Source organism: Oncorhynchus keta, chromosome 20 (assembly GCF_023373465.1).
Source record: "Oncorhynchus keta strain PuntledgeMale-10-30-2019 chromosome 20, Oket_V2, whole genome shotgun sequence".
Lineage (NCBI taxonomy): Eukaryota > Metazoa > Chordata > Actinopteri > Salmoniformes > Salmonidae > Oncorhynchus > Oncorhynchus keta.
This window is the reverse complement of record NC_068440.1, coordinates 21,833,825-21,859,902: the sequence shown is the minus strand read 5'-3', so window position 1 is coordinate 21,859,902 and position 26,078 is coordinate 21,833,825. Positions and strand designations below refer to the sequence as shown.

At 45.2% G+C, this 26,078-nt stretch overlaps 1 protein-coding gene across 1 annotated transcript in view; it reads left to right on the top strand.

Moving 5' to 3' along the window:
- Window positions 1-26,078, top strand: part of ahdc1 (AT hook, DNA binding motif, containing 1) — a 52,190-nt gene that overhangs the window by 22,463 nt on the left and 3,649 nt on the right. Inside the window, exons 2-4 of the mRNA XM_052471856.1 lie at window positions 21,928-22,089; window positions 22,576-24,085; window positions 24,224-25,959. Coding sequence (XP_052327816.1) covers window positions 22,739-24,085; window positions 24,224-25,959 — 3,083 coding nt within the window. The 5' untranslated portion in view covers window positions 21,928-22,089; window positions 22,576-22,738. The remainder of the gene's footprint in view (window positions 1-21,927; window positions 22,090-22,575; window positions 24,086-24,223; window positions 25,960-26,078) is intronic.

Here is a 26,078-nt window from a genome sequence, read left to right as displayed (position 1 = left end):
GCCCTGGCCACATTTGCAGTTCTCATGCCTCCTTGCAGCATGCCTAAGGCACATTCACACAGATGAGAAGGGAACCTGGGCATCTTTCTTTTGGTGTTTTTCAGTCAGTTGAATGGCCTTATTAGTGTCCTAAGTTTTCATAACTGTGACCTTAATTGCCGTCTGTAAGCTGTTAGTTTCTTAACGACCGTTCCATAGGTGCATGTTCATGAATGTTTATGGTTCATTGAACAAGCACGGGAAACAGTGTTTAAACCCTTTACAATGAAGATCTGTGAAGTTATTTGGATTTTCACAAATTATCTTTGGATGACAGGGTCCTGAAAAAGGGACGTTTCTTTTTTGGTGAGTTTATGTAGCTTAAGAAACAAGGTTCAGGAAACTTGTAAAGAACAGGTGACATTCATATTCAGACTATCTCTGAAACTTAGTTAGACCATTCCTTTGATGATACAGTGGAAGCAATACAAGGTTTTAACATTTAAAGAAAATACAGAAATGCCAGTGGTGGAGGTGTTGCTGTTTATATTCAGAACCACATTCCTATAAAGATTAGAGAGGATCTCATGTTAAATGCTGTTGAAGTAATATGGCTACAGGTTCATTTGCCTCACCTATAGCCCATTGGAAGCTGCTATAGACCACCAAGTGCTAACAGTCAGTATCAGGATAACATGTGTGAAATGCTTAATAATGTATGTGATATCAACAGAGAGGTATATTTTCTGGGTGATTTAAATATTGACTGGCTTTCATCAAGCTGCCCACTCAAGAAAAAGCTTCAAACTGTAACCAGTGCCTGCAACCTGGTTCAGGTTATCAGTCAACCTACCAGGGTGTTTACAAACAACACAGGAATGAAATCATCAACATGTATTGATCACATCTTTACTAATTCTGCAGATGTAGTGATCACAGTATAGTAGCCATATCTAGGAAAACCAAAGTTCCAAAGGCTGGGCCTAATATAGTGTATAAGAGGTCGTACAATACTTTTTGTAGTGATTCCTATGTTGTTGATGTAAAGAATATTTGTTGGTCTGTGCTTTGTAATGAGGGGCAAACAGACATTGCACTTGACACATTTATGAAATTGCTTATCCCAGTTAGTAATAAGCATGCACCCTGTAAGGGATTTCCTCCTCTTCTTCCGAAGAGGAGAGGCGAGAAGGATCGGAGGACCAATATGCGGCGTGGTAAGTGTCCATGGTTCTTTTAATAAGAAATACTACACATGAACACGACTGAAATACAAAAACAATAAACGTGGAACGAACGAAACCCAAAACAGTACCGTGTGGTGAAAAACACAGACACGGAAACAAACACCCACAAACAAACAGTGAAGCCCAGACTACCTAAGTATGACCCCTCATCACTGTCAAACGCTCCCTAAAACACTTCTGTGAGCAGGCCTTTCTAATCGACCTGGCCCGGGTATCCTGGAAGGACATTGACCTCATCCCGTCAGTTGAGGATGCCTGGTCATTCTTTAAAAGTAACTTCCTCACCATTTTAGATAAGCATGCTCCGTTCAAAAAATGCAGAACTAAGAACAGATATAGCCCTTGGTTCACTCCAGACCTGACTGCCCTCGACCAGCACAAAAACATCCTGTGGCGGACTGCAATAGCATCGAATAGTCCCCGCGATATGCAACTTTTCAGGGAAGTCAGGAACCAATGCACGCAGTCAGTCAGGAAAGCTAAGGCCAGCTTCTTCAGGCAGAAGTTTGCATCCTGTAGCTCCAACTCCAAAAAGTTCTGGGACACTGTGAAGTCCATGGAGAACAAGAGCACCTCCTCCCAGCTGCCCACTGCACTGAGGCTAGGTAACACGGTCACCACCGATAAATCCATGATTATCGAAAACTTCAACAAGCATTTCTCAACGGCTGGCCATGCCTACCGCCTGGCTACTCCAACCTCGGCCAACAGCTCCGCCCCCCCGCAGCTACTCGCCCAAGCCTCTCCAGGTTCTCCTTTACCCAAATCCAGATAGCAGATGTTCTGAAAGAGCTGCAAAGCCTGGACCCGTACAAATCAGCTGGGCTTGACAATCTGGACCCTCTATTTCTGAAACTATCCGCCGCCATTGTCGCAACCCCTATTACCAGCCTGTTCAACCTTTCTTTCATATCGTCTGAGATCCCCAAGGATTGGAAAGCTGCCGCAGTCATCCCCCTCTTCAAAGGGGAGACACCCTGGACCCAAACTGTTACAGACCTATATCCATCCTGCCCTGCCTATCTAAGGTCTTCGAAAGCCAAGTCAACAAACAGGTCACTGACCATCTCGAATCCCACCGTACCTTCTCCGCTGTGCAATCTGGTTTCCGAGCCGGTCATGGGTGCACCTCAGCCACGCTCAAGGTACTAAACGATATCATAACCGTCATCTATAAAAGACAGTACTGTGCAGCCGTCTTCATCGACCTTGCCAAGGCTTTCGACTCTGTCAATCACCATATTATTATTGGCAGACTCAGTAGCCTCGGTTTTTCGGATGACTACCTTGCCGGGTTCACCAATTAGGGTGTCAAATCGGAGGGCATGCTGTCCGGTCCTCTGGCAGTCTCTATGGGGGTGCCACAGGGTTCAATTCTCGGGCCGACTCTTTTCTCTGTATATATCAATGATGTTGCTCTTGCTGCGGGCGATTCCCTGATCCACCTCTACGCAGACGACACCATTCTATATACTTCCGGCCCGTCCTTGGACACTGTGCTATCTAACCTCCAAACGAGCTTCAATGCCATACAACACTCCTTCCGTGGCCTCCGACTGCTCTTAAACGCTAGTAAAACCAAATGCATGCTTTTCAACCGTTCGCTGCCTGCACCCGCACGCCTGACCAGCATCACCACCCTGGATGGTTCCGACCTTGAATATGTGGACATCTATAAGTACCTAGGTGTCTGGCTAGACTGTAAACTCTCCTTCCAGACTCATATCAAACATCTCCAATTGAAAATCAAATCAAGAGTCGGCTTTCTATTCCGCAACAAAGCCTCCTTCACTCACGCCGCCAAACTTACCCTAGTAAAACTGACTATCCTACCGATCCTTGACTTCGGCGATGTCATCTACAAAATTGCTTCCAACACTCTACTCAGCAAACTGGATGCAGTTTACCTTATACCACCCACCACTGCGACTTGTATGCTCTAGTCGGCTGGCCCTCGCTACATATTCGTCGCCAGACCCACTGGCTCCAGGTCATCTACAAGTCCATGCTAGGTAAAGCTCCGCCTTATCTCAGTTCACTGGTCACGATGGCAACACCCACCCGTAGCATGCGCTCCAGCAGGTGTATCTCACTGATCATCCCTTAAGCCAACACCTCATCTCCGGCGCGGCCCACGCTTGGATTGCGTCCTACCTGACAGGTCGCTCCTACCAGGTGGCGTGGCGAGAATCTGTCTCCTCACCACGCGCTCTCACCACTGGTGTCCCCCAGGGCTCTGTTCTAGGCCCTCTCCTATTCTCGCTATACACCAAGTCACTTGGCTCTGTCATAACCTCACATGGTCTCTCCTATCATTGCTATGCAGACGACACACAATTAATCGTCTCCTTTCCCCCTTCTGATGACCAGGTGTCCTCCTCCCAGAGCGCTAAGAACCTTGGCGTGATCCTGGACAACACCCTGTCGTTCTCAACTAACATCAAGGCGGTGGCCCGTTCCTGTAGGTTCATGCTCTACAACATCCGCAGAGTACGACCCTGCCTCACACAGGAAGCGGCGCAGGTCCTAATCCAGGCACTTGTCATCTCCCGTCTGGATTACTGCAACTCGCTGTTGGCTGGGCTCCCTGCCTGTGCCATTAAACCCCTACAACTCATCCAGAACGCCGCAGCCCGTCTGGTGTTCAACCTTCCCAAGTTCTCTCACGTCACCCCGCTCCTCCGCTCTCTCCACTGGCTTCCAGTTGAAGCTCGCATCCGCTACAAGACCATGGTGCTTGCCTACGGAGCTGTGAGGGGAACGGCACCTCAGTACCTCCAGGCTCTGATCAGGCCCTACACCCAAACAAGGGCACTGCGTTCATCCACCTCTGGCCTGCTCGCCTCCCTACCACTGAGGAAGTACAGTTCCCGCTCAGCCCAGTCAAAACTGTTCGCTGCTCTGGCCCCCCAATGGTGGAACAAACTCCCTCACGACGCCAGGACAGCGGAGTCAATCACCACCTTCCGGAGACACCTGAAACCCCACCTCTTTAAGGAATACCTAGGATAGGATAAGTAATCCCCCCCCCCCCAAAAAAAAGATTTAGATGCACTATTGTAAAGTGGCTGTTCCACTGGATGTCATAAGGTGAATGCACCAATTTGTAAGTCGCTCTGGATAAGAGCGTCTGCTAAATGACTTAAATGTAATGTAAATGTAATGTAAATGATTTGGTCGCCTTTCGTTCCAGTTCTCTGCTGCCTGTGACTGGAACGAATTGCAAAAATCGCTGAAGTTGGAGACTTTTATCTCCCTCACCAACTTCAAACATCTGCTATCTGAGCAGCTAACCTATCGCTGCAGCTGTACATAGTCTATTGGTAAATAGCCCACCCATTTTCACCTACCTCATCCCCATACTGTTTTTTATTTATTTACTTTTCTGCTCTTTTGCACACCAATATCTCTACCTGTACATGACCATCTGATCATTTATCACTCCAGTGTTAATCTGCAAAATTGTAATTATTCACCTACCTCCTCATGCCTTTTGCACACAATGTATATAGACTCCCCTTTTTTTCTACTGTGTTATTGACTTGTTAATTGTTTACTCCATGTGTAACTCTGTTGTCTGTTCACACTGCTATGCTTTATCTTGGCCAGGTCGCAGTTGCAAATGAGAACTTGTTCTCAACTAGCCTACCTGGTTAAATAAAGGTGAAAAAAACCAAAAAAACTAATCAGAGACAACTAATGACACCTGCCTCTGATTGAGAACCATACTAGGCCGAAACATAGAAATCCCAAAATCATAGAAAAACAAACACAGACTGCCCACCCCAACTCACGCCCTGACCATACTAAATAATGACAAAACAAAGGAAATAAAGGTCAGAACGTGACACACCCATTAAGAAAATTACTGTAAAAACTGTTAAATCCCTGTGGATTGATGAGGAATTTAACATTTGTATGGTTGAGAGGGATGAGGTAAAAGGAATGGAAAATAAGTCTGGCTGCACAACCGATTGGCAAACGTACTGCAAATTGAGAAATCATGTGACTTAGCTGAATAAAAAGAAGAAGAAACTACACTATTAAACAAAGATAAATGACATAAAGAATGGTAGTAAAAAGCTTTGGACCAATTTAAATGAAATGTTGGGGAAAAAGGCAAACTCAGCTCCATCAGTCATTGAATCAGAAGCCCACTGATATTGACAACTACTTTAATGATTTTTTTCATTGGCAAGATTAGAAAATTTAGGCATGACATGGCAGCAACAATTACTTCCAAGTTTATGTGACCAAATTATGAAAGACAAGAATTTTAATTTTGAATTCCGTAAAATGAATGTGGAAGGGGTAAAAAAAAAAAGATGGTTGTTTATCAACAATGACAAGCCACCTGGGTCTGACAATTTGGATGGAAAATTACTGAGGATAATAGGAGATGATATTGCCACTCCTATTTGCCATATCGTCTTAGGTAGCAGATTTCCTTTTGCCCTCATGCCTGGGGGGAAGAAAAAGTCATTCTGCTACCTAAGAATAGTAAATCCCCCTTTACTGGCTCAAATAGCAGATCAATCAGCCTGTTACCAACCCTTAGTAAAGTTTTGGGAAAAATTGTGTTTGACCAGATACAATGCTATTTTACAGAAAAATAATTGACAACAGACTTTCAGCACACTTATAGGGAAGGACATTCAACAAGCACAGCACTTACACAAATTACTGATGTTTGGCTAAGAGAAATTGATGGGGCTGTTTTGTCAGACTTCAGTGCTGCTTTTGACATTATCGATCATAGTCTGCTGCTTCAAAAACGTATGTGTTAAGGCTTTACACCCCCTGCTATATTGTGGATAAAGAGTTAACTGTCTAACAGTGTTCTTTAATGGAAGCCTCTCCAATATAATCCAGGTAGAATCAGGAATTCCCCAGGGCAGCTGTCTAGGCCCCTTACTTTTTTCAATCTTTACAAACGACATGCCACTGGCTTTGAGTAAAGCCAGTGTGTCTATGTATGCGGATGACTCAAGACTATACTCGTCTGCTACCACAGCAACTGAAATGACTGCAACACTTAACAAAGAGCAGCAGTTAGTTTCAGAATGGGTGGCAAGGAATAAGTTAGTCCTCATTCACTAAACCCTAAACCTCAACTAAATCTTGTAATAAATAATGTGGAAATTGAGCATGTTGAGGTGACTAAACTGCTTGGAGTAACCTTGGATTGTAAACGGTCGTGGTCAAAACATATTGATACAAAAGTAGCTAAGATGGGGATCAGTCTGTCCATAATAAAGTGCTGCTCCACCTTCTTAATAAATCTTCTTCAAAATCAGTGGGTCCCCTGCGGGACGGTTGATTGGTTCCAAGTTTAGCAGTTCGGCCAATTTGCCTAAGCAGACAGAATGTTGATATACTTTTTATGATAAAATGTGCAAGAATTGATGGTGCCAACAAATGTTATAGTCATCGTAAAAATGTTTTACTGTCATATACAAAAAATCTGCTCCTCCCTCACCGGGGATCGAACAACTTCACGTTTTTCGGCTTTGGCCCACCACCTGCAGTATGACTGACATCAGAGATTAACTGCTGGTGCCCAACCAAATTTCGAATTTGCACCTTGTATATTTTACTACTGTAATTCTCAACATTAAGTTGAGACCCCGACTGAGTTTTATTGATCTGCAGGCCTACAAAAGGGGGGCGTGGCCCACGGGCCACCAGTTGCCCCTCCCTGATGTAGAGGGATTAGATATGTATGCGTGTCTATGTATGCGGATGACTCAAGACTATACTTGTCTGCTACCACAGCAACTGAAATGACTGTAACACTTAACAAAGATCAGCAGTTAGTTTCAGAATGGGTGGCAAGGAATAAGTTAGTCCTCATTCACTAAACCCTAAACCTCAACTAAATCTTGTAATAAACAATGTGGAAATTGAGCATGTTGAGGTGACTAAACTGCTTGGAGTAACCCTGGATTGTAAACGGTCGTGGTCAAAACATATTGATACAACAGTAGCTAAGATGGGGATCAGTCTTTCCATAATAAAGTGCTGCTCCACCTTTTTACTAAATCTTCTTCAAAATCAGTGGGTCCCCTGCGGGACCGTTGAGCTAACGTAGGCTAATGCGATTAGCATGAGGTTGTAAGTAACAAGAACATTTCCCAAGACATAGACATATCTGATATTGGCAGAAAGGTTCAATTCTTGTTAAACTAACTGCATTGTCTAATTTACAGTAGTTATTACAGTGAAATAATATCATGCTATTGTTTAAGGAGAGTGCACAGTTTTGAACATGAAAAGTTATTAACAAACAAATTAGGCACATTTGATGCAATCTTGATATATATTTTTTACAGAAATGCAATGGTTCATTGGATCAGTCTAAAACTTTGCACACACACACTGCTGCCATCTAATGACCAAAATCTAAATTGCACCTGGGCTGGAATAATACATTGTGGCCTTTGTCTTGTATTTCAAAGATGATGGTACAAAAAAATTATTGGGTTTTCCTTTGTATTATCTTATATCAGATCTAATGTGTTATATTCTCCTACATTCCTTTCACATTTCCACAAACTTCGAAGTGTTTCCTTTCAAATGATGCCAAGAATATGCATGTCCTTGCTTCAGGCTCTGAGCTAGAGGCAGTTAGATTTGGGTATGTCATTTTAGGCAAAAATGGGAAAAAAGAGGCGGATCCTTAAGAGGTTTTTAAAAGCTCTATTAACAAGGCAGGTCCTACAGGCTCTAGTTTTGTCGCACCTGGACTCATGTTCAGTCGTGTGGTGAGGTGCCACAAATTGCAATTGGCTCAGAACAGCACAACATGTCTGACCCTTGGAGGTACACAGAGAGCAAACATTAATAATATGCATGTCAATCTCTCCTGGCTCAAAGTAGAGGAGACATTGACTTCATCACTACTTGTATTTGTGAGTGGTATTGACTTGTTGAAAGCACAAGCTGTCTGGTTAAATAACTAGCACACAGCTCAGACACCCATGCATACCCCACAAGACATGCCACCAGAGTTTTCTTCACAGTCCCCAAGTCCAGAATAGACTATGGGAGGCACACAGTACTACATAGAGACATGACTACATGGAACTCTATTCCACATCAGGTAACTGATGCAAGGAGTAGAATAAGATTTTTAAAAAACATAAAAATACACCTTACGAAACAGCAGGGACTGTGAAGCAACACAAACATAGGCACAGACACATGCATACACACACAATAAAATATGCACTATACACACACGTACACATGGACTTTGTGTTGAAGATACAGTTGAAGTCGGAAGTTTACATACACTTAGGTTGGAGTCATTAAAACTAGTTTTTCAACCACTCCACAAATTTCTTGTTAACAAACTATAGTTTTGGCAAGTCGGTTAGGACATCTACTTTGTGCATGACACAAGTCATTTTTCCAACAATTGTTTACAGACATATTTTCACTTATAATTCACTGTATCACAATTCCAGTGGGACAGAAGTTTATGTACACTAAGTTGACTGTGCCTTTAAACAGCTTGGACAATTCCAGAAAATGATGTCATGGCTTTAGAAGCTTCTGATAGGCTAATTGACATCATTTGAGTCAATTGGAGGTTTACCTGTGGATGTATTTTAAGGCCTACCTTTAAACGCAGTGCCTCTTTGCTTGACATCATGGGAAAATCAAAATAAATCAGCCAAGACCTCATAAAATAATTGTAGACCTCCATAAGTCTGGTTCATCCTTGGGAGCAATTTCCAAATGCTTGAAGGTTCTACGTTCATCTGCAACAACAATAGTACGCAAGTATAAACACCATGGGACCATGCAGCCATCATACTGCTCAGGAAGAAGACGCGTTCTGTCTCCTAGAGATGAACATACTTTGGTGCGAAAAGTGCAAATCAATTCCAGAACAACAGCAAAGGACCTTGTGAAAATACTGGAGGAAACAGGTACAAAAGTATCTATATCCACAGTAAAACGAGTCCTATATCGACATAACCGGAAAGGCCGGTCAGCAAGGAAGAAGCCACTGCTCCAAAACCGCCATAAAAAAGCCAGACTACGGTTTGCAACTGCACATGGGGACAAAGATCGTACTTTTTTGAGAAATGTCCTCTGGTCTGATGAAACAAAAATAGAACTGTTCGGCCATAATGACCATTGTTATTTTTGGAGGAAAAAGGGGGAGACTTGCAAGCCGAAGAACACCATCCCAACTGTGAAGCACGGGGGTGGCAGCATCATGTTGTGGGGGTGCTTTGCTGCAGGAGGGACTGGTGCACTTCACAAAATAGATGGCATCATGAGGAAGGAAAATGATGTGGATATATTGAAGTAACATCTCAAGACATCAGTCAGGAAGATAAAACTTGGTCGCAAATGGGTCTTCCAAATGGACAATGACCCAAAGCATACTTCCAAAGTTGTGGCAAAAATGCTTAAGGACAACAAAGTCAAGGTATTGGAGTGGCCATCACAAAGCCCTGACCTCAATCCTTTAGAAAATGTGTGGGCAGAACTGAAAAAGTGTGTGCGAGCAAGGAGGCCTACAAGCCTGACTCAGTTACACCAGCTCTGTCAGGAGGAATTGGCCAAAATTCACCCAACTTATTGTGAGAAGCTTGTGGAAGGCTACTTGAAACGTTTGATCCAAGTTAAACAATGTAAAGGCAATGCTATCAAATACTAATTGTCATGCCCTGACCTTAGAGCTTTTTATGTCTCTATTTTGGTTTGGTCAGGGTGTGATTTGGGTGGGCATTCTATGTTCTTTTTTCTATGTTTTTTTGGCTGGGTATGGTTTTCAATCAGGGACAGCTGTCTATCGTTGTCTCTGATTGGGAACCCTACTTAGGTAGCTTTTTCCCACGTGGTTTTTGTGGGTAGTTATTTTCTGTTTAGTGTTTTGCACCTTACAGGACTGTTTCGGTTTTGGTTATTCTCTTTGTTATTTTTGTTAGTGGTCAGTTTCGATAAAAAGCATGAACACTTACCAGATGACGAAAACCATTACACTCAATTAGTTAGTATATGTAAACTTCTGACCCACTAGGAATGTGATGAAAGAAATAAAAGCTGAACTAAATCATTCTCTCTACTATTTTTCTGACATTTCACATTCTTAAAATAAAGTGGTGATCCTAACTGACCTTAGACGGGGAATATTTACTAGGATGGAATGTCAGGAATTGTGAAAAACTGAGTTTAAATGTATTTGGCTAAGGTGTATCTACACTTCAGACTTCAACTGTATGTGGTAGTGGAGTATGGGCCTGAGGGCACACAGTGTGTTGTGAATTCTGTAATGAATGTATTGTAATGTTTTTAAAATTGTATAACTGCCTTAATTTTGCCGCACCCCAGGAAGAGTAGCGGCTGCCTTGGCAGCAGCTAATGGGGATCCATCATAAATACAAAAATACAAAATCTGTTCCTCTTCATCAGACAGCAGTTTGTTGTTTTCACCAGAGGCTCCGCTGTGTTTACATCCTGGATAGAATCAGGCCATTGGCTGCCTTCATCACGAAGGGTATGTACTGGAGTTCTGATTGGTTCCAAGTTTAGCAGTTCGGCCAATTTGCCTAAGCAGACAGAATGTTGATATACTTTTTATGAGAAAATGTGCAAGAATTGATGGTGCCAACAAATGTTATAGTCATCGTAAAAATGTTTTACAGTCATATACAAAAAATCTGCTCCTCCCTCACCGGGGATCGAACAACTTCACGTTTTTCGGCTTTGGCCCACCACCTGCAGTATGACTGACATCAGAGAATAACTGCTGGTGCCCAACCAAATTTCGAATTTGCACCTTGTATATTTTACTACTGTAATTCTCAACATTTAGTTGAGACCCCGACTGAGTTGTATTGATCTGCAGGCCTACAAAAGGGGGGCGTGGCCCACGGGCCACCAGTTGCCCCTCCCTGATGTAGAGGGATTAGATATAGAATTACAATAACTAAAACTGTTTACCCACTTGGATAAATTAATACAGTGATTATATCTATAGTTTACCTCATTACCCTTTGAAGACTTCAATTTAATCCTATGACACATGCCCTTACTCATAGAAGGCCTTAGCTCTCAGATATCAGCTTCATTAATCTCTCCATTAATCTACTCATTTCCTCATAGTGTCTGAAATGATAGATGGGTTAGAGATCTGATGCTCTGCCTCTGTCAGACTGACACTCGTCAACAAGGTGTTTCCAAGCCCTGTCATGGGACCCCCAGACGTGGCACATATTTTTCCATTCCAGAACTAGCACACCGGACTCATTGGATCAAGGGCTTCAAACAATGTTCAATCAACATTCACACTACCTGAACTCATCTGAGCTGATGTTTAGTTGCCATGGTGAGTGGCTTCAGCTGATTGGTAGTGAATGACAGGTGGGGGAGTTTGATAGGACAACAAGTCTAGGAAGGAGTTTTTGATTGGCCGGCCAAGTCTGGGTGTTTGGACAAACCCCATGGAGCACAGAGGCTGTGTGTAGATTACTGTGTGTGTGTGTGTGTGTGTGTGTGTGTGTGTGTGTGTGTGTGTGTGTGTGTGTGTGTGTGTGTGTGTGTGTGTGTGTGTGTGTGTGTGTGTGTGTGTGTGTGTGTGTGTGTGTGTGTTCGTGTGCGTGTGTGTGTGTAATTAAAACTTGTGTCCCGAGGTTAGGCTCCTTCCTGTCTCTGGCCAGATAGAACCTTAATTAATGAATACTGTTAATTAGAGAGTGAGAGAGAGGGGAAGGGAGACCGAGAGAGATGAAGGGAGGGCCAGTGAGAGAGAGAGGAAGGAAGGAAGGAAAGGAAAGGAGGGAGAGACGGTGTTAAAGGAAAAGGAGAGGGAGACCGGGGTCAAGATGACACAGAAGTAGTACCATAGCCAGAAATGTGTTGGCCAAAAGATGAATGCAAAAAATGCTATTTTTGGGGTGAAACAGCTCATTTCCTACAATTCTACAAATTTTACCATAAAGCTCATTAAAACTGAAATATATGTGTGTTTACTGTGATAAAGGCACTGGATTATGAGCTGTCTTGTTTGCTAAATGAACAAATGAAGTAGTCAGTGACATGGTGCATATAGTCATAGAAGCACAGTGACATATGCAGACATATTAATGGATTAATGGGGGTGTGGCTTTCAGTTAGTTGTGTTTTGCCACCCATCCCATGAGAGTGAATGTCATTCCAGTGCACTGCTTGCTATGAATGCTATCTTATAGTATTTGCATGTTTAGGTAAAAAGACAAATCATATCCCGTTTGTAACACTGACAATTAAAGAGTATGAAAAAAAACAATCTGATTGGGTGGGCCTGGCTCCCCAGTGGGTGCACATAGGGCACTGAAAGTTGTAAAAGATCTATGGGTGTTATTGTGTCTTTGTGAGAGTGTGTGTGTGTGTGTGTGTGTGTGTGTGTATCCCAGTTTTGCCAGGAATGTAGATGTTGTTCCTTGTATGCAACCCCATACTTCTCTTTCCCTCTTTTCCTCTCTCTCTCTCTTTTTCTCCCCTTCATATAACCTCTGCATTGCTCTCTCTCTCTCTCTCTCTCTCTCTCTCTCTCTCTCTCTCTCTCTCTCTCTCTCTCTCTCTCTCTCTCTCTCACTCTTCTCCCCTTCATAACCTCTGTGTTGCTCTCTCTATCTCTCTCTCTACTCCCTCTACCCCCACCCCCTCTGTCAAGTTGCTCTCTCCCTCTTCTCCCCTTCATAACCTCTGTGTTGCTCTCTCTATCTCTCTCTCTACTCCCTCTACCCCCACCCCCTCTGTCAAGTTGCTCTCTCTCCCTCTGTACTATAATCAGAGCCATATGTTGGAAAAGAAGGCTGGCTGACGATCAATGTTAGGGAAGCTACTCTAAAATCATAGTTTACCAAACTACCAATTACTTCACACTAGAAGAAGTTAAACTACACTAAAGCAACCCTTAAGAATTGTAGTTCACTACATCCAAGCTACTTGGGAAAAATATAATATCTAAATCTGAAATGTCATAGACTACAAATTCCAAGAACAGATCACTCTGGGGTCAGGTGTTAACATAATGTGCAATTTATCTTAGCAGCCCAGCTAGCACCTAATGTTCTGAGAACCATATGTTTCTTAGTGGGAATGTCAGTACTAAAGCATAACGTTTCCTCATGGTTCTATTTAAAGTAGTTCTCAAATTGTTCAGAGAACGTTAAGAAAATACGTTCTTCTGTGGGAATGTCAAACGTTCAGAAACAACATTCTGTGGGAATTTCAGTACTTCAACATAACGTTTTCTGGTTACCTTAGTCATGTTCTCAGAACATTAACAACACTTTCCATAAAAAACACAAGAAAAACATTAGTAACGTTCTAAGAATGTTATTTATCTTAAAAAAATACATTCTGTTCTCAGCATCTACAAACCGCTTTTCTTCTTCTTCGGTGGGGTTTAAATAACATTCTTAGGACATTCTTTGAATACAAAAAGGGGAAAAGAGAAAGAATTATCCTGCCAACTTAACCTTACACTCATTAAAACCCACCATCCCATTCCACTATTTTGACCCCATCTAATCCTACACCAAGCCGATGGCCCTGATGGCCCCGTAACTCTTCTGCAATAAAATATCGTAATCCCAAGTACTTCTCTGCACCTGCCACCACAACACTATTTTCGGTGACTTCGATTCCTGCAGTACAGTTGATAACCATGACAATGACTGCTACAAAGCCAACATTACTGAAGCACATTTCATTTGTAGGCCTATCACTCTGTACTGACAAAAGTCTCCTACTCACCAGGAGCCTCTTAGGATCCCTCACACTTAACCCATCTTCTTCTACTTTCCTCACTGCCTCAGCATACGACACCTTCTGTACAACTCTCACCCTGGCAACCTGCCTCTCGCACCGGACACTTCTGATCCCCAGCAACATGGGCATCCCTACAGTTAACACATACCGCTTCTTTCACCGATACTACGCACTCCTTTGTCCCATGCCCTCTTGCACACTTCTCAAATCTAGGAGTTGCCTTCCTACACACTGCTGCGGCATTACCGTGAGCTTGGCACCTGAAAACACATAATGGGTTTGGCACAAAAGCTCGTTACAGGATAACTGATATTTCGTAACATTACTTTGTCGGGTAACGACTCAACATCAAAACTAAAAAGGACACAGAGAGTGATTCTACTGTTTCACCACGCTTGCCAACGGGTTTGTGTCGCACCAAATGGCGGGCGTCACAGACACCTGGAATCTTCAACTTCAGTTGATCCACCTGCACCATTACCACTACCCCAGTAATCACCTCAAGTAACAGGTCTTGTCCTCTTCCACGTGATGCGGACTGCCTGCTCCCTCTGGGCGGAAGAAACACCAAAAAACCCACCATAAATCCACTTCGGGTTATCTTCACCGATTCAACAATACCCAAAAAAGGGCAGGGGTCCACTTTCTCCAAAGATTTCATTCCTACTGGACCAGATTCATCTTTATCATGACCATCGAGATCTTCACCACACTTGCCACTTCAGATAATTCATCCTCATTCTCTTCCTTTACAAAGAAAGGGGATACCTAGTCAGTTGCACAACTGATGGCATTCAACCGAAATATGTCTTTCGCATTTAACCCAACCCCTCTGAATCAGCTCGGTCTGGAGTATAGCTCATTCTGGTTGTACTTGACACCAATCTTCCTCGACATACTTTTTCCCTCGTTGCTATCTTCATCGGATTCAAACTTATCATCTGCTTTCTACACTCTTACCATGCTCTTCTTCTTTTTCTGCTGGCCAACTCTCCTTATCGGCAGACTCAACAGCCTCGGTTTTTCGGATGACTGCCTTGCCTGGTTCACCAATTACTTTGCAGACAGAGTTCAGTGTGTCAAATCAGAGGGCATGCTGTCCGGTCCTCTGGCAGTCTCTATGGGGGTGCCACAGGGTTCAATTCTCGGGCCGACTCTTTTCTCTGTATATATCAATGATGTTGCTCTTGCTGCGGGCGATTCCCTGATCCACCTCTACGCAGACGACACCATTCTATATACTTTCGGCCCGTCATTGGACACTGTGCTATCCAACCTCCAAACGAGCTTCAATGCCATACAGCACTCCTTCCGTGGCCTCCAACTGCTCTTAAACGCGAGTAAAACCAAATGCATGCTTTTCAACCGATCGCTGCCTGCACCCGCATGCCCGACTAGCATCACTACCCTGGATGGTTCCAACCTTGAATATGTGGACATCTATAAGTACCTAGGTGTCTGGCTAGACTGCAAACTCTCCTTCCAGACTCACATCAAACATCTCCAATCAAAAATCAAATCCAGAGTCGGCTTTCTATTCCGCAACAAAGCCTCCTTCACTCACGCTGCCAAGCTTACCCTAGTAAAACTGACTATCCTACCGATCCTCGACTTCGGCGATGTCATCTACAAAATGGCTTCCAACACTCTACTCAGCAAACTGGATGCAGTCTATCACAGTGCCATCCGTTTTGTCACTAAAGCACCTTATACCACCCACCACTGCGACTTGTATGCTCTAGTCGGCTGGCCCTCACTACATATTCGTCGCCAGACCCACTGGCTCCAGGTCATCTACAAGTCCATGCTAGGTAAAGCTCCGCCTTATCTCAGTTCACTGGTCACGATGGCAACACCCATCCGTAGCACGCGCTCCAGCAGGTGTATCTCACTGATCATCCCTAAAGCCAACACCTCATTTGGCCGCCTTTCGTTCCAGTACTCTGCTGCCTGTGACTGGAACGAATTGCAAAAATCGCTGAAGTTGGAGACTTTTATCTCCCTCTCCAACTTCAAACATCAGCTATCCGAGCAGCTAACCGATCGCTGCAGCTGTACATAGTCTATAGGTAAATAGCTCACCCTTTTTCACCTACCTCATTCCCATACTGTTTTTATACTGTTTTTATTTATTTACTTTTCTGCTCTTTTGCACACCAATATCTCTACCTGTACATGCCCATCTGATCATTTATCACTCCAGTGTTAATCTGCAAAATTGTATTATTCGCCTACCTCCTCATGCCTTTTGCACACATTGTATATAGACTGCCCATTTTTTTCTACTGTGTTATTGACTTGCTAATTGTTTACTCCATGTGTAACTCTGTGTTGTCTGTTCACACTGCTATGCTTTATCTTGGCCAGGTCGCAGTTGCAAATGAGAACTTGTTCTCAACTAGCCTACCTGGTTAAATAAAGGTGAAATAAAAAAAAATAAAAAAATTGACCTCAAGCCTGGAAATATACGGTGCATTCAGAAACCCCTTGACTTTTTTACATTTTGTTACAATACAGTCTTATTCTAAAATGGATTAAATAATGTCCCCCCTTCATTTAACTAGGCAAGTCAGTTAAGAACAAATTCTTATTTCAATGACGGCCTAGAAACAGTGGGTTAACTGCCTTGTTGAGGGGCAGAATGACAGATTTTTACCTTGTCAGCTTTCGGTTACTGGCCCAATGCTCTAACCACTAGGCTACCTGCTGCCCCTCATCAATCTACACAAAATACCCCATAATGACAAAGTGAAAACAGTTTTTTGTATTTGTAATAAACACATTTATTACAAATAAAAAACAGATACCTTATTCACATAAGTTTTCAGACCCTTTGCTATGAGACTCGAAATTGAGCTCAGGTGCATCCTGTTTTCATTGATCATCCTTGAGATGTTTCTACAACTTGATTGGAATCCACCTGTGGTAAATTATATTGATTGGACATGATTTGAAAAGGAACAAACCGGTCTATATAAGATCCCAAAGATGACAGTGCATGTAAAAAAACAACAAGCCATGAGGTCGAAGGAATTGTCTATAGAGACAGGATTGTGTCGAGGCACAGATCTGGGGAAAGATTCCAAAACATTTATGCAGCAATGAATGTCCCCAAGAACACAGTTGCCTCCATCATTCTTCAATGGAAGACTCTTTCGAGAGCTGTCCGCCCGGTCAAACTGAGCAATCGGGGGAGAAGGGCCTTTGTCAGGGAGGTAACCAAGAATCCGATGGTCACTCTGACAGAGTCTCAGAGTTCCTCTGTGAAGATGGGAGAACCTTCCAAAAGGACAACCATCTCTGCAGCACTCTACCAATCAGGCCTTTATGATAGAGTGGCCAGACAGAAGCCACTCCTCAGTAAAAGGCACATGACAGCCCACTTAAAGATGGCCAAAAGGCACATAAAGGACTCTCAGACCATGAGAAACAAGATTATCTGGTCTGATGAAACCAAGACTGAACTCTTTGCCTGAATGCCAAGCGTCATGTCTGGAGGAAACCTGGCACCAACCATATATGGGGCGGCAGGTAGCCTAGTGGTTAGAGCGTTGGGCCAGTAACCGAAAGGTTTCTAGATCGAATCCCTAAGCTGACTAGGTGAAAATCTGTCATTCTACCCCTGAACAAGGCAGTTAACCCACTGTTCCAAGGCTGTCATTGTAAATAAGAATTTGTTCTTACCTGACCTGCCTAGTTTAAATAAAGGTAAAATAAAAAAAATCCCTACAGGATCCTTACATCTTCAAACTAAGGGCAACCATGGCATCCATGACAGGGAGAAGCATCCACCAATGATGTATACAGGTAAGATAGTCTAGCTAGCTACATTTTCAGATATTAAACGTTGCTAATTTTGACAGAAAGTCATTTTCATTTCAAGTTAAAGTGTACTGTTATCTAGCCAGCTAACGTTAGCTGGCTGGCTCGCTAGCTAACGTTATGTGTATGATCTTATTATTTGTATCTCAGAGCCAATTGCTTTGCTAGATATAGCTTAATGTTAGCTAGATAACATTGAACCTGGTTGGTTAGCTACCTGCAGATTCATGCAGGGATATTACATCATGAGTTGGGATTATGGCTAATTGTTTAGCTAGCTAGCTACATGCAAGTAACCATTTCAATAGAATGTCACTGCGAAAACTGTTGATAGATGTAGCTGGTAAATTCGCTCTGGCTATCTACTCCGAATTCAGGGCTTGAAAACTATTACGGATTACAAAGGGAAACCCAGACACAAGCTGCCCAGTGATGCGAGCCTACCAGATTAGCTAAATTTATTTCATGCTCGCTTTGAGGCAGGCAACACTGAAGCATGCACGAGAGCACCAGCTGTTCTGGATGACTGTGTGATTACGCTCTCGGTAGCCGATGTGAACAAAACAGGTCAACATTCACAAAGCTGCTGGGCCAGACGGATGACCAGGACTTGTACTCAAAGCATGTGCGGACCAACTGTCAAGTGTCTTCACTGAAATTTTCAACCTCTCCCTGACCGAGTCTGTAATACCTACATGTTTCAAGCAGACCACCTTAGTCCCTGTGCCCAAGGAAGTGAAGGTAACATGATTACCGCCCTGTGGCACTCACGTTGGTAGCCATGAAGTGCTTTGAAAGGCTGGTCATGGCTCATATCAACAGCATCCTCCCAGACACCCTAGACCAACTCCAATTCGCATACCACTCCCAACAGATCCATAGATGACGCAATCTCAATCGCACTGCACACTGCACTTTCTCACCTGGACAAAAGAAACACCTATGTGAGAATGCTGTTCATTGACTACAGCTCAGCGTTCAACACCATAGTGCCCACAAAGCTCATCAATAAGCAAAGGACTCTGGAACTAAACACCTCCCTCTGCAACTGGATCCTGGACTTCCTGACAGGCCGCCCCCAGGTGGTAAGAGTAGGAACAATACTTCTGCCACGCTGATCCTTAACACTGGGGCCCCTCAGAGGTGTGTATTTAGTCCCTTCCTGTATTCCCTGTTCACCCACGACTGCGTGGCCAAACACAACTCCAACACCATCATTAAGTTTTCTGACGACACAACAGTGGTAGGTCTGATCTCCGACAACGATGAGACGGCCTATAGGGAGGAGCTCATAGAACTGGGCAGTGTGGTGCCAGGACAACAACCTCTCCCTCAATGTGAGCAAGACAAGGAGCTGATCGTGGACTACAGGAAAAGGCGGGCCGAACAGGTCCCCATTAACATTGACGGGGCTGTAGTGGAGTGGGTCGAGAGTTTCAAGTTCCTTGGTGTCCACATCACCAGCGAACTATCATGGTCCAAACATGCCAAGACAGTCGTGAAGAGGGCATTCCAAAACCTTTTCCCCCTCAGGAGACTGAAAATATTTGGCATGGGTCCCCAGATCCTCAAAGGGTTCTACAGCTGTACCATTGAGAGACGCCTGGTATGGCAACTGCTCGGCATCTGACCGTAAGGCGCTACAGAGGGTAGTGTGACCGGCCCAGTACATTACTGGGGCCAAGCTTCCTGCCATCCAGGACCTATACAATAGGCGGTGTCAGAGGAAAGCACATTAAATTGTCAGAGAAAAATTGTCAACCAAGTTTTCTCTGCTACCACACTGCAAGCGCTTACCGGAGCGCCAAGTCTAGGACCAAAAGGCTTCTCAACAGCTTCTACCCCCAAGCCATAAGACTACTGAACAATAAGGCCACCGGACAATTTACATTGACCCCCCCCAACATTTTTCAACACTGCTGCTACTCTCTGTTTATTATCTATGCATAGTCACTTCACTCCCACCTACATGTACAAACTAACCTGTACCCCTGCACACTGATTCGGTACCGGGGCCCTCTGTATAGCCTCATTATTGTTATTCTTATTGTGATACCTTTCATTATTACTTTTTATTTTAGTCTACTTGGTCAATATTTTCTTAACTCTTCTTGAACTGCACTGCTGGTTAAGGGCTTGTAAGTAAGAATTTCACGGTAAAGTCTACACTTGTAGTTTTCGGCGCATGTGACAAAGTTTGATTTGATTTGACAAGTTTATACATTTTCAAAGCAGAATGACTTTCCCATTGTTCCTCAGATGCAGTGTATGATAAACCATTTTGTAGCTCTGAGTCTCTGCTTTTATCCAATGTAAAAAACACAATTTCACATTTTGCTACATAAGACCGAATCAAGGTGGTCGGTCACATATACATAATGCCCTTGACTGCTAATCTGCCTGCAAGGAGCTTGACCCATGAAACAGCCAAAAGGGCAGAATCCTGATTTATCAGCCTCTGAGGCTGCTACTGTATCTGATCAAGCACTGAGGCTGCTACTGTATCTGATCAGCCTGTCAGGAATGGAGCTCACCCACTTTGTACTTTTAAATATTATCCATAAAACATGGTGTCCCTTACAATTATACACACACTGTATCAGTTAAGCAAGCTAGATAACAAGATAGATTACAAGCTCGCTAGCTAACAAAACTACCTAGCTAGCTTACCCAACCGCAAGACTAGTCAGGTTAGTTGTGTTGTTGTTTGAATGCGATTGGCTGTGGTCTTGGGGTTGGCACACAGACTGGGAGACAGGGCTGCCTGTCAGTCATCGTTCAAGGCTTAAATGCCCCACAAGGGTTTAGATGCCCCAAGAGCTCTTAGCTCAAGGTGAGGGACATTTAGCTTGCTAGCATTCTAACTTATAAACTGATAATGAGCTCCAAACACAAATGAAAGCATGATGTTAGCATGAAATGTACCATCCCTTAGTGTAGCAATCAATAAAAACTTATGTGCTGCCGTCTCAACCATACTGTCAATCTGTCATCAATACGTCCACTCCTATTTATAGTTTATCTTGTGATCTCGACAAAACAACTTTTGTCATGTCGTGATAATGAGATAAATAAGTTGTGATCTCGACATAACGTGGGAATAATTGTTTCATTCATATGTCCTCTCGGACTTCCGTACGCTGACCCCGTGCCACAATAAAAAATATGTGTTTGCATGATGAAGCAAATTCATTTAATGTGTTAAATTTAAAACAGTTAACCTAAGCTAGCAGTGTTATTAAAAGTATTTTTGAAATGTGTTTTTTAAACGTTCTGTTTTACCGGTCAGGAAACGTATGGCTTTGTTCCCAGAACCAATGAGAAACCAAAAACAGACGTTCCCCAAAACTTCCAAGAAACCAAATGTGCTAACTAGGAGGTTTGTGAATATGAAATAAATAGCCTTTTTCACTCATATTTTCTTATCTTTTTTTGCAAAACAAGTAGTGTGTACAGTCGTTCCAGCTGTTAGCTGCACCACTACATGGCAAAAAGTACTTTTGAAACATATAACTTATTATTATTATATTATATATAATAACTACTAAGATTTTTATTTAGTTCAACCACCACCAAGCTACGATTTTTAAAATGTTTTAATTACTAGTTGAACTACATGTAGTTCACTACTCCCCAACACTGCTGACAATGGAAATTATTGTGTGTGATTGTGGTTTTTAAGATACCATTCCACTCTCATTTGGCTTTTCATTTTTTTTCACAAGGTCTTACTGTGTTTCTTTTGTATACATCCCTCCACCTCTCCCTCTCCACCAAACATAATCTGACTTCTATTCATCATTTCTCTGCCTCCCTCTGCTGGTTATTCACACATTTCTCTTTCCCTGTTTGGGACTGTAATGTCACAATGTGTGTGTGTGTATGTGTGTGTAACCTTCTAGTCAAACATCACGGCTGTCCTGTTAATGGCTGTCCATCTCCCTCTTCCTCCTTTTCTCTCTCTCTCTGGCTCTCCCCCCCACCACCCCCCTTGTGCTTTCTCTTTCTCTTTCTCTCTCTCTGGCTCTCCCCCCTTGTGCTTTCTCTTTCTCTCTCTATGGCTCTCTCGCCCCCCTTGTGCTTTCTCTTTCTCTCTCTCTAGAAGTGATGGGCAGTCAAGAGCATCAGCTGAGAAAGAGAGGAGAGTTTATAGTGTGTGTTAGAGACAGGTGTGTAGTATGTGTGCATGAACTGTACTGACATACTGGCGACCCAAAGAACCGCAGCAGACAGACAGCCGGCCTGGATAAACTCTACCAGAATGGTAAATGACAGCACTGGGATGTTATGATGTGTCAATGTTCTATCAACGTTACTTCTTGGTAACAGTAGAGGAACACTTCACCCAAAAAGGAAACTATCATACATCAAAGTTACTGATCTGTTACATCAAAGTATTTGTGGTCCAAACTACAGGCTCTATTCAATCTGGATCGCTGAAGCGTTACAGGTTGCTCCATAAAAATGGAAAAGGTCATTTTCGATTGAGCAGACATATGCCGCCTGTACTGTGAATGCAGTCTCCGCTAATGTGGGAACATTGCCTTTAAATTTCAGTCTCGCTGTAAAGCTACACGTCTGAGATACGAATTGATTGGAGCCCTAAATCTGTTTACAAAATGATCCCAATCCTATATGAATGAGAATGATTTGACACCTAATCCCAACTTCTCCCTTTAACATTACGTTAATTCTCTGTTAGAATCTACTGTTCGGAGTGTGTTGACCTTATGTATCTCGCTCTCCTCAGGTCCTCAACCCTTCAGGATATAGGTCTGTGACTTCAGAGGAACACACATAAACACAGACAAACAGAGAGAGGGAGAGAGCTCCCTAACCTCTCCGAAGAGGATCACTGGGGCCCAACACTGACACTCTCACTTTGACATTATCATCGCTGTCGCCCTGGGTGGATGAGCCGCATGTCTGGACGCCTGCGGTCGGGGGGAGGGGGGAGGGTGGGGTGTGACGGCAGGGCCGTAGTGGAGGAGCAGGGGTGCGAGGGGTCGCGGGTGGCGTTTGAGGGGGAAAGGGCTGTAGGGGTACAGGAGGAGGTCACAGTGGAACCCAACGCTGAGGCTGGAGCTCAGGAGACCCTTGAACTTTTACCCTCCCCCTCACCCCCCTCCCTGTCTAACGGTCTTCACCTGCACAGGAGGCCTGTCCTTGGAACACGCAGACGGAGGCAGACAGAGACACACACACTCAACAACGCTCCAACACACACACCTGGACAGACCTTCATAGTAATGCAGACACACAAGGACATCCAAATGCAGACACCCGCAGAGACGTGCATGAACACTCACACAAGTGCTCACAGACAAATGGATGCTCACACACACTTGGACTCTGCTGGTCCAGAGCAGCCCAGAACTGATTCATCACCAGAGACACACACCAGATCACCTCAGCGACAGGTCCTCCTGCCTCTCAATCATTCAGCCTGCACCAATCAGCAAGCTGCTTTCTCTCCTTGCAGCCCTGCTCCTTCACACTCTGCAAACAGAGACATGCCCCCAGCCATTAGCTCTGCCCCTAATATTAGTTCAACACCTCTAGATCTCTCTAAACCCTCAAGAGCTACTGGTCCAAATCCTCCAGGCCTTTCTCCTATCGGTCCAGCCTGTCCAGACCTTTCTACTATTGGTCCAGCCCCTGTAGACCCCTCCCCTGTACCTGTCGAAGGTGAGAGAAAGTATGCACTTCGTAGCTCCGGTCGACCTCGCTTCCCCTGCCAGCTACGCAAGTCTTCCCGCATCCGCCGATGCACTGAGGATGGAGAGAGGAGGGGAGGGAGGGAGAGCGAGAGGGAGGAGGAAGAGGAAGAGGAGAAAGAGAGGGTGAGTGTACATGTGAAGGTAGAGCGCCCCACAGTGGAGGAGTGTCTATCTGCAGCCTTCAAGCCTGCAGCCTCCAAGCCTGCAGCCTCACCTGCACCGGTACCTGTAGCACCACTCCCCTCAACACACCCCTCATCACGCCCCTCTCACTCTGCCCCCCGGCCATCGCCCAAACCCCAACATAGAACTTCAACCAAACCCCAACCCAAATCTTCAACCAATGCCAAACCAAAATCCCAACCCAGACCATCGATGAAAGCCTCGCCCAAACCTTTGCCCAGATCAGCAACCAATCCCAGACCAGCAACCAATCCCTCGCCTCGTCCATTGACCAATACAGTGCCCCGGCCGGCAGTGAAGAAGGAGGAGCCTGGTGAACTAGATCCCCTCACCAAACGGAAACGCCGGTTTGTTGGTGTAAGTTCAAGTTCTATGATATTATTAATCACATAGTCAAAAGAAACCAAAACCCATCTTGTCATGTTGATTTGACATCACTTGACAACTAGATTTCACCCGGCAAATAATATTTGTTTGTTTGTGTTTGTTCCCCAGGTGAGGCGTATCGTGGTGAAGGTAGCTCGTATCCCAGTCAACCTCAGCCGACGCCAGAAGAGCTACAAGATTTCCTCCATGGAGACAGTTGAGAAGGGCGGGGCAGGTTGTGATGGCAGGTTGGAGGGAGCCGAGGGGGGGACAGCGGTAGTCCGAGAGCCGACTGCGCTCCTCCGTATGAAGAACAACGGGAAGAGTGTGATGGTCATGTTCCCGCCTGGAGAACTTCCTGTGATCCTGAAACGTCGCCGTGGCCGACCTCCCAAACAGGTTGTACCTGGAACGCCGGATAAAACCACCGGTGGGAATGGCGAGCCCAAGAAACCTCGTCGGCGCCGGCGGGCCAAGCTCCCGTCTCCGCAACCGTCGTACGTGAACGACACCAACGACGTGAAGACGGAGTACGGAGACGTTCTGTCCAAACTGGCATTCCTCAACCGCCAACCGCCGGCCACTGGCCGCTGCTCCCCACCACGCTGCTGGACACCCAGCGAACCGGACAGCTTTCACACACCGTCCGACAACCCTGGGATCTCCGCCCTGCTCCACCGACTCACAGGGTTCAGACGCAGGGGAGGCAGGGGGGGAGGTGTTGGAGGCAGGGGAGGAGGAGCAGGGGGAGGAGCAGGAGGAGCCGGTGGAGAGGGCTTCAAGAGCTCCTTCAGTGACTTTTTTGAGACGATCGGGAAGAAAAGGAAAGTGACCCCCGCTCTGTCAGAACCAGGGTTACTCAAGAAACGTGGGAAGGGTGGGGGAGGCAGGGGAGGAGGGGCTGCAGGTGGGGAGATCGGGGTTGGGGGTGAGGGGGGGAAGCCGGTTAAGAAACGACGCTCGCGCAAGAACGGGGTTCTAAAGGGGGAGGCAGGGGGGCAGCTGGAACAAGACTGGTTTAATGGGGGAGGTGTCTGGGGGGAGGAGGGGGGAGGCATGAGGGAGAGAGGGCCAGGAGGGTACCAGGTCTGTGGCTCCCCGAGGGGGGGCTTCCTGTCCTGTGAGGGGGGGAGAGGGAGTGCGTACGGCAGCCCTGGCGGAAGCAGAGGCGGTGGAGAGGAGGCGCAGGGTTTGTTCGCCGGATATTTCCGCTCCCTGCTGGACTCTGACAACTCCTCAGACCTCCTGGACATCTCCTCCCCTCGCCCCGACCCCAGGAAACCTCCTCCCACCCTGAGCTACGACTCTTCCAGCCCTGCCCGCGGTCCAGGCCCTCGCTGGTCCCCAGCCTGCCCCAAACGCAGCCCCAAAGGAGAGCCAAGGGAGAACCCAACCCTACATCATCCCTCTTCCTCCTCCTCTTCAAGACCTCCTTACAGTTATAACCTGTCCCAGAACTCCCCCACCTCCTCCTCGTTCCCCAAGTCTAACCCTCCCTCCCTCCCTCCGTCCCGCTCTCCCAGCTCCCCCCATCCCTCCTCCTCCTCCTACGGTCACTACACGCCTGGCTATTCCTCCTCCACTCCTGCAGGGGGCAGCACAGTGCCACAAAGACCCGCAGACTGCAGCTTCACAGCCTATGGGGCAGCCGGGCTGAGTAAGGCCTCCACAGCCACCCCCGTGGGCCAGGGTCAGATGGGATATTCCAGTTTTTCCAAGCGGGGCTATGGGGGCTACCTTGGGCAGGTTGGACCATCTTCTCCAGGAAGAGGGGGGTATATGGCCATGGCCAAGAACAGCCCTTTCCCCTCCCCATCTTCCCCAGAGGGATACAGACACTACCCCTCCAACCAGTGTAACTACAGGTAAGTAGCTTCAAGTAGGTCTAAATTACCTGGAACCACAAAATTTGGATTAGAGAACTCTACTACAATCCTACCCTAACCTCTTATAAGTGTGTATTGTGTTTGAGATACATTACGCT